The sequence below is a fragment of the Pan paniscus genome, chromosome 15, assembly GCF_029289425.2.
Source record: "Pan paniscus chromosome 15, NHGRI_mPanPan1-v2.0_pri, whole genome shotgun sequence".
In the NCBI taxonomy this organism is placed as follows: domain Eukaryota; kingdom Metazoa; phylum Chordata; class Mammalia; order Primates; family Hominidae; genus Pan; species Pan paniscus.
This window is the reverse complement of record NC_073264.2, coordinates 70777970-70790524: the sequence shown is the minus strand read 5'-3', so window position 1 is coordinate 70790524 and position 12555 is coordinate 70777970. Positions and strand designations below refer to the sequence as shown.

The 12555-nt window shown below is 44.7% G+C and overlaps 1 protein-coding gene across 1 annotated transcript in view; it reads right to left on the bottom strand.

Moving 5' to 3' along the window:
• Positions 1 to 12555, bottom strand: part of SUSD6 (sushi domain containing 6) — a 103543-nt gene that overhangs the window by 48920 nt on the left and 42068 nt on the right. Inside the window, exon 2 of the mRNA XM_034937725.2 lies at positions 7606 to 7806. Coding sequence (XP_034793616.1) covers positions 7606 to 7726 — 121 coding nt within the window. The 5' untranslated portion in view covers positions 7727 to 7806. The remainder of the gene's footprint in view (positions 1 to 7605; positions 7807 to 12555) is intronic.

Sequence of the window (12555 nt, the reverse complement as noted above, 5' to 3'; positions counted from 1 at the left end):
CAGTGAGATCACTTAGCTGATCTCACTCCAGCACCAACATCTCAGAAGGGCATTTACCACTCTTTGCTACTTGTCTTCATGTATGGGAAACCAACATGTGTTATTTGAGAATTTAGGGACTCAGAAAACCTCACCAATATCAAGGATCTAACTCTACTCAGTATGCACTGAATTGATTCAAACAGAATCCAAGAGATATGGAAGAAACAGGGAGCACGTTCCAACCTGAGTCTGTCTGAACCAAGCAGCTGTGGCGTCATAAAACCAGAAGTGTGGAATGATATCAATTGGTGCTAGGATCTGATCTTCCAATATGGGAATATTTATTTGTGTACTGAGCAATGTTCCAAATGCCTTACATATACTATCTTATTTGATCCTCACTACAATCTTATAAAGCAGACATTATCATCCCCATTCTGGTGAAATACAGACAGTGAAGTCACAAAAATTATCCAAGGCAATACAAGCAGCAAGGAATGCAGGCAGTATTCAACCCAGACAATCTGACTCCAGAGTACATGCTTTTCATCAGACTATGCAGTCAGTCCAAAAAACAAGGTGAAGAGTTGAAGCATAATGGTACCTAGATATAATACTGAGTTATACTCATGATCTCAGTGGCTCCATGAGAGCTGCAGGTGGTATTTACTATTTTGAGGTGTACATGAATTGAATCCCACTCCACCTCATAAGAGACAGCTATGTGAAGAAATCCTAGGGACAATCCTGTTCTTAAAAAGTTATAGTCAGTCAGGTGCAGTGGCTAATGCCTGTAATCCCAGCACTTTGGGAGGCCAAGGCGGGTGGATCGTTTGAGCCCAGGAGTTCAAGACCAGCCTGGGCAAACCCAGCAAAACCCATCTCTACAAAAATATTTTTAAAAAACTAGCCAGGTGTGGTGGTGCATGCCTATAGTCCCAGCTACTCAGGAGGCTAAGGCGGTGAGGCGGGAGGATCACTTTAACCCAGGAGGCAGAAGTTGCGGTGAGCTGTGACAGAGCCACTGCACTCCAGCCTGGGCAACTGAGTGAAACCCTGTCTCAGAAAAAAAAAGTTATAGTCACACCCTCATCTTTCAGTGAATTCGGATTTTCATGTGTTAAATTAGCTGAAGATGAGGTCGATGAACAGGGCTGGAAAGAAGTCAGCAGCCAGGGAACTCCTCATTCACATTGCACCATGGAAACGTTGTCTCTAAATGTTTCTGTCCCTCTGGGCCCCAAAGCTAAATCTGAGGCAGGCCAAGGTCTCTCCTGATCTGATCCCAGTCCAGGCAGCCAGGCACACCAGCACAGGCCACCTGGAAGGGCTCCTCACACCCTCTGCAGGCTCCCACTCCCAAGTGATGCACTGCACTCTTCCAGTGGGTAAGAAGTGGTGAGCGGTGTTCATCTGGAAAGCTGCCTAAAATCATTGAAGATTCTAGTTAACCCTAATTGAAGATAGTGTTAACCCTAATTTTTGTTTTATTAGCATCCTGTGCCTCTCTTTTGCAGAAAGTCGGGTAGGTAAGAAGAATAACCTCTAAGCTGGCAAGTTAGCAGGGTAGCGGGGCACCATTGCTCAGCAGATGGAATCTGTGTTTAATGAGGACTTTAACCCAATAGAGACCCAGTTACGTGGACTCTGGGTTTCTTTTATTAGAAAGTTACAGTGCGAGGGTGGTACCATGTGTTGTCAATGTTTTAAACATGGCACAACAATTAGTGTGCAGAGGGTAATTTCTCAATGCCTTTTCATGACACTAGGGTTCATCAAGAACTATAATGACCCATCCAGCCTCCTACCATAATCCCTAAGTTTTTTTTATAGTCACAGGTAATTACACCATGGAGAGATTACATCACTTTCATCAACAGGGTTTGCAGCTGACAGGAAGATGCTTTGCGGATGTTTTGGGAACTATATCCTCATTTAGCAAACAATTTACTATGTCCCTATTGTTCCTTTCCAAGAATAGAACCACCTTGGCAAATCCTTGTGCCTAAACTGGAACCAAACAACCAAGAGCCACTGTAGATGAGAACAGAAACAACCACAGAGGGCCAGGCGCAGTGGCTCATGCCTGTAATCCCAGCACTCTGGGAGGCCGAGGTGGGAGGATCATGAGGTCAGGAGATCGAGACCATCCTGGCTAACACTGTGAAACCCCATCTCCACCAAAAAATACAAAAAAATTAGCTGGGCGTGGTGGCGGGCGCCTGTGGTACCAGCTACTCGGGAGACTGAGGCAGGAGAATGGCGTGAACCTGGAAGGTGGAGCTTGCAGTGAGCCGAGATCGCGCCACTGTACTCCAGCCTGGGCAACACAGTGAGATTCCATCTCAAATAAAAAAAAAAAAAGAAACAACCATAGAGGGAAACATGGTGACCCAGAGATGACTCCTGTGTCCTTTTTATCCATCAGGAGAAAACATCATCTCTTTCTCCCTCCATCAGAATAATTTTCTGGAGGCTGATCTGAGCACTTCAATCAGGAAATACAAAAAACAGGTCTCAGTGAAGCCTGTCACTCAGCACAGGTAGCGTGGCTCCCAGAAAAGACCATAGGCAAGAGTCAGACATACTGAGCACAAATCCCAGCCAGCCTCACCACTTAAAATCATCAGTTTCTGAACAAGTTATTGAACCTGTCTCTGGTTCAGTTTCTCCTTTATAAAATGGTTGCACAACTGCCTAGCTGGGGTGTTCTGAGAGCTTTATATGGAACGATAACAGAGCCTGACACATAAGTGATGCTCTATACACATTAGTTTCCCATTTGTTTTCTCCTCTCAACTCAGTGTACATTCTCTCTGACTCGAGGGTCCTTCCAAGATGAGGTGAGCCAGGGCCACCTGCCAACATCTCTCTGCTACAGGCTAAAGCCAAGTCATCTCCCAGAGAACCTAGTTCTCAACACTTTCCATTTTCAATGAAAACTAACTGCCTGGCTTTCTGTCATGTAGAAATGCAGATGGCTGTTTTCCCTGCTATTCTAAAATTGTTTTAGGTGATTGTGTGATGTTTAACACGGCCTAACATGTCATGGCAACATTTTAAGGGGAAAAAAATCAGAAACAAGTAAAATACTGAGTTTGTTTAGTAAATAAGCTCAGGAAAGAAAGAGAATGCAAACAAAAACTTTTTATGAGTCAGCAAGCCAGTTGGATTAAGATCAAACTATGCAAACATGAGCTTTCTGGAAAGCAATGGGGATTCCTGAAGTAAATTAATCCCTCCTTACTGGTCAAATTTGATAACTGCTCCAAAAATCTCTTATCCCCAACTCAAACAGTACTTTGCACCTTAAGTTTTGTGTTTCAATGACAGCAAAGAATATCAACTGCATAAAAAGTCTACTGCACCTTGTAACTCAACAGTAGGTCACATACCAATTCTGTTGTTGTTATTTGGGAATTACATCACACACTTCATTTTATATGCCAAGTGCCTGCCTTCCAATCATTTTTATTAGTCTACACAACACCAACTTAACATTCTTAAGGATTATTGTTTCTGTTTTGCAAAAGACACAAAGAGGTCATGTGATTTGCCTCAGGTCATACAGCAAGTTTCTTAAGACTACAGGTAAAATGAAAGACTTGGAGACCTGAGAAAGGCTGCTACGGAGAAGAGATCTTAATTCTGCCTAGTCCAAGAAAGGCAAATTGGGTAGCATGTGCATAGATTTTATTTTTAATTCTGGTCTATCCACTGCATGGTGTGACTAGGTGTGAAGAATAAGATACGCTTCCTTTTGCCACTCTTAAAAAGGAAACTTATCAATAATTCTCCCCATTTAAAGGAATGACCAAAGGAAAGCTGGACCCAATGCCTCTCTAACACCTTTTCTGCTATAACTGCAAATCTCGAGCTGTAGATGAGAGAAACCAGTATGGAAACTGAACTTTAAACATGATGTAATTTTACTCCAGAACTCTCAAGTACCTGATTCTTCCTACCTTAGATTGTGATCAAAACTGTGATATTTGATGATGAGATGATACAGATTATGATGACTGTGGTATCTACGACCAGAGACGATGCAGACAAATTGTCTCCAGAGGATGCCCAGTTACCTATGTCTAGTGGTATTCTCAGAGTCATGAATGTGCCTGTACACACGCATATAGCCAGGGTCTACTACAGCCCACTGGATAGCAAGGCTATATATTTTACAAGCACCCATTTAAAAATGTCTCTGAAGTGGGTGTTCAGGAGCAGCTATAAGAACAGGTAAGAAATGCAAGAAGGAGGCCAGGCGCAGTGGTTCACACCTATAATCCCAGCACTTTGGAAGGCAGAGGGAAGAGGATCACTTCAGCCCAGGAGTTCGAGATCAGCCTGGGCAACATAAAAAAATTTTTTTTAATTAACTGGGCATGGTGGTGCATGCCTATGGTCCCAGCTACTCAGGAAGCTGAGATGGGAGGACTGCTTCAGCCTGGGAGGTCAAGGCTGCAGTGAGCTATGATTGTACCACTGCACTCCAGCCTGGCAACAGAGTAAGACCTCATCTCTAAAACAAATAAAAAGAAAAAAGAAACACAAGAAGAGGAAAAGAGGCTTTTCCTGAATTAAACTGCCTTTCCTCGGCTTCAGAGTATCTGAGATCCTGGTTTCTGGACAAGCCTGCTTGGCATGCTGCTTATGGCAGGCACGGCCATACAGGTGTGCTTTGGGTTTCAGGCCTAGAAAGGGCACCTACTCCCCTAGAAGCTACTCCAAAGAAAGGGAAAAACATTGGTAGCAACTTAGTACACAGGATCTAAGCAAAGGTGAACCCCTTTCCCCTGCCAGTACACATGTTTTATGGGGAGTAGAAAAGACTTGGAGGTTGGGGTGGCAGGGAAGGAGCATTCTTTCAGGTGGGGGAGGGGAAAGAAAACAACAGAGCCAACTTTCCCATCCTGGTCTGAGCCCACACTATAAACAGACACATTTTTCCACAGTGGAAAATAATAATCCCTTTATCCAGCCAGTATGGAACCTGATAATGGATTTCGGATCTTGAGTGGGAAGCTGGGAAGGTGTGGGTAGTTGGAAAATGAGGTGGAGAATGGGAGGGATGAAGCCAACAAAAGGGAGGTTAGGGGTAAATAGGATAGCTTAATGACACTAGAGAGGCTTAAGGCAGACATTATGCCACTAACACCACACGCCAGGGCAGTTTCCTTAGAGGAGCCTTGGAAGAGGCAGGTCACAGTGGTATGCCAGGCACCAGGCTAGGTCCTGGCCCTACCATTAGCTGTGAGATTCTGGGCAGCAAGTGCACAGTTCTCTGAAGCCCAAGCTGGTTTTGACTAGTCCTTCCTTCCTTCCTGCTCTGACAGTCATTCCATTCACATGCATACTTATTGAGCACCATTTGTTCTGGGCTGGGGAAGAACCTCTTTTACAAAGACCCAAATATTTTAAAGCCTCAACATTTTAGGCTTTTCAGGCCACATGGTCTTTGTCATAACAACTCAACTCTGCCACTGCAGCACAAAAGCAGCCATAGACAATATATACATGAATGAGCACTGCTGTGTTCCAATAAAACTTTATAGACATTGAAATTTAAGTTTCATATACATTTTTACATGTCATGAAATATCTTTCTGATTTTTCCAACCATTTAAAAATATAAACAGTTAACTGGAAGGTTCTACAAAAGCAGATGGCAGGTAGGATTTGGCCTGTGGGCCAGTTTGCCAACTTCTGCTCTAAAGACACAGTGGTGAATAAGAGAGTCACCACACTCTGTGGTTCTGCAACTAGCACTTCTAGAGGCCTCCTCTGGTTTTGGGGTGACCCTATGAAAGGAGGCTCTGCTTCATTTTGTTGCACATTGGTACAGCCTGGTCTTCTCTTCCTTTGAAACCTCATATAACCATGATGGCCACATTGTGGGGTCCCAATCATCATGGCCCCCTGGGCTGTGCCAGGGGCTCCTCATGACTAGGGGGAAAAGGCTTGGGTTAAGTGTCAGAATGGGGTGGAAGGAAAGGCACATCTATATGTTGGTAGTGGAGAAAGCTACAATGAACAAAAAAATCTGTAATTGTTTCTTCCAACAATTCAGAAAAGAAAAGAAAAAAAAGATTAGCTGAGACTGTGCCATTATCTGTTTATGTTGGATAAGTGGGTGGTGGGAGCTGATAGAGAATGAAAGAAGTAGCACTAAACTATGGAGGCTCTACAGCCACAATATACCACTCCCCTACTGTCCCCACCAAAGTCCCCTTCCAGGATCTAGTTCTGAGATCTCTCTCCAGGAAGCACTGGCCAAGGAAACTGCCATGTATGTGTTTCTAACAAAGTCCAGTAGGAACACCAGTATTGGTGAGTTCAATGATGATTCTGGAGCGTAGACACAGAGGTAGGTTGTGGCACACCACCCAGAGGCCTACCGTACACACCCAAACATGTCCTTTAAGGACATTTTGTCTAGAAGATCACACAAAGACTGCCTAGAAGGGTCTCTGGAGCACTGTTGAAGGCAACAAGGGCTGTACAAACTCAAAAAGGTTCAATGGGCCGAGCACGTGGCTGACGCCTGTAATCCCAACATTTTGGGAGGCCAAGGTGGGTGGATCACCTGAGGTCAGGAATTCAAGACCAGCCTGGCCAACATGGTGAAACCCCATCTCAACTAAATAATAAAAAAATTAGCTAGGTGTGGTGGCATGAGCCTGTAGTCCCAGCTACTCGGGAGGCTGAAGCAGGAGAATCGCTGGAACCCAGGAGGCAGAGGTTGCAGTGAGCCACGATTGTGCCACTGCACTCCAGCCTGGACAACAGGGTGAGACTCTCTGAAAACAAACAAACAAACAAACAAACAAAAAGGCTCAATGGGGCATGTCTAGCCCCTGCTAGGGCCCGTCCAGCTCACCATCTTCAACCACAAAGTCCTTAGAATCATCAAAGCATTTACTGAGGGGCAAAGAAGTGACTTTAAATGTTATTCCAGGTAAACCCATTCATCTGACGGAGGGAAAAACTGAGCCCTAGAATGGTTAAGTCGCTTGCCCAAGATCACAACATTTGTAGTGTCAGTGACCAGGTCTTATTTTCACTAAATTACAATACTTCAACTACCCACTCATTCTGAGAAAAAGCGCAGAAAGACGAACAAACAAAAGACAGCTAACAACCATTACATACTTATTTTATTACCTCAATCTTCACAACCACCCAATGAGGTAGGTATTATTATTATCCCATTCTGCAGCTGAGGAAACAGAGCCTTGCAGCAGTAAAATAACTTGTTCAGAGTCACAGGGCAAGCAAGTAGTGAGAATGGGCACTGAACACAGGCAGTCTGATTCCAAAGTCTGTCCCCTTAACCTGCATATTGTGCTCTGAACCTTACACCTCTGTCCTCCTGATGATGATTATGGCTGGGGGAGAGGGGTGACAAGGTTACCACCAGCAGGCTCCCACACGCCCCTCCTCCAGGAGACTCATTAGACCCCAGAAGGACTGGCTCCCTGCTATATTTACCACAAAAGCCCTCCACCCTCTGCTCTCCCTGAAACCGCCTGCCAGGAGGAGAGTCCCCTGTCCTAGTCTTCGAGAGAAACAATGGTATTAAATATTTTCCCACCCACACACAGAAGGCAGGTCAGGACTTACCGGAAGCAAGTCCGTCTCCAAGCAGGGTGCAAAGGATCACTAGCGGAAGGAACACTCCATGTCCCACGGAGGCCACGGCAAACACTGAGGTGCTCTTTGGTGCTATCCTGCCATGGCACATCTTTTATCCGTCCAAGTTTTTTTAAAAAGAAAAAATTTAAAATCCAGAAGAATCCTAAAGTCGGCCAGGAGCTGATTCACCTGTAACAAACAAACAAGGACATAAAGTGAAAACTTCAGCCATAAGTTAGTTAAAAGCAGCCACTTTGGTAAGGAAGCCATAATCACACACAAAGTTGAGAGAATTCTAGCAACTATTCGAATCCCTGCTGCCAGGAGAGGCAAGCACAGAAGTGGCTTTTCAACTCCTCCCTGGGGAAACAAGGCCTGCAGCGTGCAGAAGCCAGGAGGTGAGCTCTGTCTCACCTGGATGGCAGTCAGGCACAGCAGGGCTTTCAGAAACTGCCCAGCTCTGCCCCACCGCCTGCCTGGAGGCTCCAGCAGAGAGACGGCTATTGACACAGAGCTGCTACACCCAAGTCAGGCTTTGCCTTTGCCACTTGGACTCAGAACAAGTTCAACTAACCAAAAGGAAAAAAAGAGAGAGAGAACACGTGTCGTAAAGAGAGAATACACCGCCTAGAGAAGGAATGCAGCAGTGGGAGCTGAGGGCCCCAGCCTGCTTGCTAAACTGCCAAAGGCTGATGAGCCGGAGGACCTGCCTCGACAGCCGTGAATCTCATTAATCAAGGCTCACCCAACACACCTGTGACCACATTCTGTTGGCTGTCCCTGAAAAAGATGAGACGGGGGGAGGCATGGAGAATGGGCTGCAATTGCTAACTAGCCCTACCACCCACCCACTCTAGTTCAGACAAAGACTTCAGAAAAATAGGAACCAGTAGAGAGAGAGAGAGAGTGAGAAAGTGTGTGTATCAGAGCTCAAGACTTTAAAGATTCTTTTCTATAAGCCTTTAGGGAGGTAAATGGGTTGACGATACATTACAATACATTATGGTGTGGGCCTATTATATTTCAGTTAACTTATTTAATTTCATTTGCCAGTTATTTTAGTTTACAACAGGTATTCCATATAATATTACACTTCTTTTTTTTAAGTTACACACACACACCCCCTTCTCCATTAATAAGGCTTTATATGCATAGATTAGGGAGTCTGCCATCTATAACCCTAATAAAGGATGCCCCTGGGACTCTGCCAGGGATACTACCCAGATCTGATTTTGTTTTTTTTTTTTGAGACACAGTCTTGCTCTGTTGCCCAGGCTAGAGTGCAATGGCACAATCTTGGCTCACTGCAACCTCCACCTCCCGGGTTGAAGTGATTCTCCTGCCTCAGCCTCCCAAGCAGCTGGAATTACAGGTGCCCGCCACCACACCCAGCTAATTTTTGTATTTTTAGTAGAGATGGGGTTTCACCATGTTGGCCAGGCTGGTCTCAAACTCCTGACCTCAAGTGATCTGCCATCTCAGCCTCCCAAAGTGCTGGGATTACAGGCGTGAACCACTGCACCTGGTACCAAATCTGATTTTAATCTGTGTCTGAAGCATGACTCAGGCCTACTCTCCCCTCCTAAAGAGGGTAACTGAAAACAGCAATGTAAGTTGTCTCTGTCCAAAACAAGACTCTCTGTGAGAATTGTCAAAGGTTCATGAACAGAGCTGGCCACTGGTCCTCACCCATTTCCCTCTAATAATTGTGACTATAGCAGTCTTCTGTCCCCAGGTTTCACCCAGACTCCAGTTTGAGCCTTTAAAACTGTAGAACAGGGATGGTTCATGCAGAGGTCTGGGATGGAGTCTGTGAGTGACCACCAAACAGTACACAAAACTGTGTGTCGAACGTGTGCCCATTTATGTGGCTAAGAACAGTAAAGTCAGAATGCCTGGATTCAAATCTGTTTCTTTATTATGACCTTGTGGTCAAGTCATACAACCTCTCTTAGCCTTAGTCTCCTCATCTGTAAAATAGGGATAGTAACCATACTAACTTCGTAGAGTTGATGTAAGGATTAGGATAGACAAAGTGCCTGGCAAAGTGCTTGGTGCTTTGTAAGTCCTCAGTAAACACTGGCTGCTGCTGCTGTTGTAATCATTAATAAGACCTGCACAGCAGGGGCCTTAGAGTTCCTCAAGTTCCACCATCTCATTTGACAGATGCCAAATTAAGGTCCAAAGTGGTTAAGGGATATACTCAGAGGCCCCAGCTGGTCAGTGACAGAACTGGCAATGGGCCCTTTGGTATTGCTGTTTTAGGTGCAGTCACACCAGGTAACCCTACCGGGCAGTTGTCATCCCCTCAAGGCAATAACCAGTGGATCATCAAGAATGACACCTGCATGTGCCACATCACAGCACGTGTATAAAAAATATTTAAGCAGTGAATAAATGAGGCCACATAAGGTAGTGCTTAGGTGTTTTGTGCATAAGTGGTGGTAGTCAAGAAAGACTGCCTAGAGGAGGTGATGCTGAGTCCTAAAGGATGTGAGAGGGAGGGAGGGAGGGAAGAATGGAGGAATAGGGAGGGAGGGAAGAATGGAGGAAGACGGAGGGAGGGAAGAATGGAGGAAGAGGAAGGGAAAGGAAAGGAGGAAGGAAGGAAAAGAAAAAAAAAGGAAGCACCAAATACAAGTGGATCAGAGTACTATGGGAGCACATTACTCCTGGCAGAGGCTGGAGGCAGGGGCTAAGCAGAGGGGTTTAAACTTTACCCTTACAAGGATTCTAAACAGGGAAATTATAAGACTAAACTCATTTAGGAAGATCATACTGGCAGGGATTTTAGAGGATTTTGGTGGGGTGTGAGGGGACAGGCAAGGGAAGAGCAGTGGGGCCGGCCAAATGGTAAAGAATCTTAAATTTAGTTTTTTGGTGTTTTTTGGTTTGTTTTTTAAAAGACAGGGTCTCACTCTGTCATCCAGGCTGGAATGCAGTGGTGTGAGCACAGCTCACCTGAACCCCTGGGCTCAAGCAATCCTTCTGCTTCAGCATCCCAAGCAGCTGGGACTATAGGAGCACGCCACCACACCTAACTTTTTTTTTTTTTTTTCTTTTAAAGAGAGAGGGTGTCTCACTATGTTGCCCAGGCTGCTCTCAAACTTCTGGCCTCAAGTGATACTCCTAACTCAGCCTCCCAAAGGGCTGAAATTAGAGGGATGAGCCACTCTGCCTGGCTAGCATTTTATAATCAATATAGAATCCTTCGGAGAGCAACTTGTTAATAACTATTCCAAAAAAATGCACATATACTCTGACTTATCAGTTCTAGAATGTGCCCTAAGAAATCACATGTGCAATGACATATATGAAAGATATTCATATATTGTTTGTAAAAGCAAAAGACTGAAGTAACCTAAAAGTTCATGAAAGGGGAGTACTTAAATAAGTTATAGTACACCCAATATAATGGAATACCGTACAGTGGTTTAAAAAGAACAGGGCAATTCAACCTGTGCTAATATGGAATGACTTCTAAAATTAGTATGTGAAAAAAATAACCTGGGTATATGCATGTATTTTTGAAAGACAGACACACACACACCCCCCTATAAGCACGGAAAAACTCACCTGGAATAAAGCATAAGAAATTGGTAACTGCCGGGCACAGTGGCTCATGCCTATAATCCCAGCACTTTGGGAGGCCGAGGCGGGTGGATCACAAGGTGAGGAGTTCAAGGCCAGCCTGGCCAAAACGGTGAAACCCCGTCTCTACTAGATATACAAAAATTAGCCAGGTGTGGTGGCGGGCACCTGTAATCCCAGCTACTCAGGAGGCTGAGGCAGGAGAATCACTTGAACCCAGGAGGCGGAGGTTGTGGTGAGCCAATATTGTGCCACTGCACTCCAGCCTGGGTGACAGAGTGAGACTCTGTTTCACAAAAAAAAAAAAAAAGAAAAAAAAAAAGAAATTGGTAACTAATGATCGCCTTCAGGGAGGGGAACTGAGTGGTTAACGGGGAAGGAGAAAAAAAAGTTTTAACTGCATATATTCCCGTTTACTATATTGAGTGTTGTACTTTGTACATGTATTATCTATTCAAACAAAATGTTAAGTTAATGTAGCAAGGCCTTCCTATAGACCACCTGTCTCCTCTCTCAACAAACTGCCATTAAAACAAATCCCAAAAACCTAATTGCTCCCTCTACCAGGAATAGAGTCATTTTAGGGGCTCAGCACAAGGGTCATCTAGAGGAATTCTTTCCTGACACTTCACACCACACCCACCTCCAACGTAGAAATGACCCCTTCTTACCCTGCTATGACTGTACCTTTAACAGGTTATCGTATCTATTTGTTTATCTGTCTCACCACACCAGGCTGAGACTTCCTTGAAGGCAGGGACAGTGAATTACTCAACTCGGAATCTTCAATAGCCAGCACAAGGCCTGGCATCTGACAGGCAGGTAGCAAAGGTTTGCCAAAATCATGAATACTGTGGGGAGGAGCCGGTATGGAAATGGAGCAGACAAGATGTACATGTATGAGTTCCTGATCGGTTTTAGGTTTTTTGTTTGTTTTTGGTTTTGCTTTGCAGGAACAGCTGGCTCCTCCCTTACTGCTTAAGCAGCTACCTGAGTCGAGGAACCAATTCCACCCTGAAGCCTAAGACGGGACAGGTGCAGAACAGAGGGGGTGATGGAAATGAGGGCTTTGCAAAGAAAAGATAAATAGAAGGTAGTCAGTGGGGTGTTTATATGTAAGGCTAGGCCAAGGGTTACTGCTTCAGAAATAAAACAGAGGAAAGCTAACCCCTAAATCTCCAAAGTATTACCCAGAATGGGAGAACCCAGCTACTGTGGAGAAAGGGCCACAGTATAAATCTAATCATTTTAAGAAATAATCTGCCTTGAATATAGAATTTAAAAAAACAAGACTTGTCCTTGGATTGTGGCTTTAGTACACCAAGCAAAAAAAAAAAAAAAAAAAAA